The sequence below is a fragment of the Triticum dicoccoides genome, chromosome 5A, assembly GCF_002162155.2.
Source record: "Triticum dicoccoides isolate Atlit2015 ecotype Zavitan chromosome 5A, WEW_v2.0, whole genome shotgun sequence".
Lineage (NCBI taxonomy): Eukaryota > Viridiplantae > Streptophyta > Magnoliopsida > Poales > Poaceae > Triticum > Triticum dicoccoides.
The window spans coordinates 452,881,642-452,883,568 of NC_041388.1; the positions used below are offsets into that span (position 1 = coordinate 452,881,642).

The 1,927-nt window shown below is 59.2% G+C and overlaps 1 protein-coding gene across 1 annotated transcript; it reads left to right on the forward strand.

Annotated features, from left to right (window-relative positions):
- The first annotated feature begins 218 nt into the window (after nucleotides 1-218).
- LOC119297633 (histone deacetylase 19-like) lies at nucleotides 219-1,673 on the forward strand. The gene has a single exon (XM_037575351.1). It carries the CDS (start codon nucleotides 219-221, stop codon nucleotides 1,671-1,673), a length of 1,455 nt encoding a protein of 484 aa, XP_037431248.1.
- The last annotated feature ends 254 nt before the right edge of the window (nucleotides 1,674-1,927 follow it).

Here is a 1,927-nt window from a genome sequence, read left to right on the forward strand (position 1 = left end):
TCGTGTGGGAAACATATTGTGTCGTCCGTTTGGGGCTGCCCGGCACAAGTCTGTTAGGGCGATACCTATTGGAGTCCGAGACACGATCGCTATGCGAGGCCAACTCGGACACGATCGATCTAGCTTCTATATCAAAGATGAACTACACGGAATCATCACATATTCACATCACATAGTTCACCGGCCGTAGGAATCAGAGGGAGAATACGATCAAGAAGATGGACACGGAAGGGCACTCGTTGCCGTCGGCGTCGTGCGGCGACGGCCGGAAGAGGAGAGTCTGCTACTACTACGACCCGGGCGTCGCCAACGTCGACTACGGCGCCAACCACAACATGGTGCCCCGCCGCGTCGCCATGGCGCACGCCCTCGTCGAAAAGTACGGCCTGCTCGCCGACATGGAGCGCCTCCGCGTCAGGCCCGCCACCGAGGCCGAACTGCGCGCCTTCCACGACGACGCCTACGTCCGCCTCCTCCGCGACATCACCCCGGACGCCTACCACGACGGCGACCTCCGGGATAGGGCCAGGGCGTGCGGCGTCGGCGTGCCGGACACCGACGAGACCGACGCCAGCGCATACGACAACCCCGCCATCGACGGCCTCTGGGACTACTGCCTCCGCTACGCCGGCGGGTCGCTCGCCGCCGCGCGCGCGCTCGCCGACGGCTCCTCCGACATCGCCATCAACTGGTCCGGCGGGATGCACCACGCGTGCCGTGGCAAGGCCAGCGGCTTCTGCTACGTCAACGACATCGTGCTCGCCATCCAGGAGCTCCTGAAGCACTTCGAGCGCGTGCTCTACGTGGACATCGACGTGCACCACGGTGATGGCGTGGAGGAGCACTTCAAGAGGGAGAGCCGGGTGATGACGGTTTCGTTCCACCTCTACGACATCGACCGCGACGTCAAGCCCTTCTTCCCGGGCACCGGCAAGGTCGAGGACGTCGGCGAGGGCGAAGGCAAGTACTACACCCTGAACGTGCCCATGAAGGCGGGCATGGACGACGAGAGGTACCAGCAGCTGTTCAGGCCGATCATGGACGAGGTCATGGAGAAGTTCGTCCCGGACGCCGTGGTGCTGCAGTGCGGCGCCGACTCGCTCTACGGCGACAGGCTGGGCGAGTTCAGACTGTCCGTGAAAGGCCACGCCGGCTGCGTCAGCTACCTCCGTAGCTTCAACGTGCCGCTGCTCCTCCTCGGCGGCGGCGGGTACACCGTCAACCATGTGGCCTCCTGCTGGTGCTACGAGACGGCGGTCGCCGTGGGCAAGGAGAAGGAGATCTCCGACGAGATACCCTTCCACGGCTACGAGCACTATTACAGGGACCAGGGCTACAAGCTACATTTCACGGTGCCGAAGAAGAACGGCAACAAGAAGGATGACTTAATCGATAAGATAAAGCAGGATGCCCTCATGAACCTGGCCATGCTCAAGCCACCGCCGACGACCGTAGGGGAGCACCGGCCAAGCAAAAGACATGCCATCAACGTCAAGGCCCACTATGACCAGAACCAGGACAAGGAGGCAAAGAAGTACCGGTGCCGCAGGGAAGACGACGACCCCATGGAGAGGCTGCACCGGCTCTGCGGCGAGGCGGACCGCTACGATTTCTTCACTGAGCTGGGGAAGAGAAAGATGTCTGGGCTAGTAAATACTACTCCCTCCGATTGAAAATAAGGGTCGTGGTTTTAGTTGGGACTTGGGAGTAGCTAGCATTGGTGAAGAGGAAGCCATGTTCACTGCATTAGTTGGCAAGCTCACATTGCACGAGGTCGTGTTAGAGCAAAATCAGAAAAAGGTTATTTTCCCATGTGTGTACACAAAATATCGGCTCTTAGCTTGTAAGAGAAGTCAACATTGTTGTTTTCACTTTCCTTCTCTTTCAAGTCAACAATTATCTCTACATATGGCTTAACTATTGTAAA

What these genes read in the sequence shown, in the direction of transcription:
- LOC119297633 (XM_037575351.1), top strand. Translation starts at nt 219, where the DNA reads ATGGACACGGAAGGGCACTCGTTGCCGTCGGCGTCGTGCGGCGACGGC.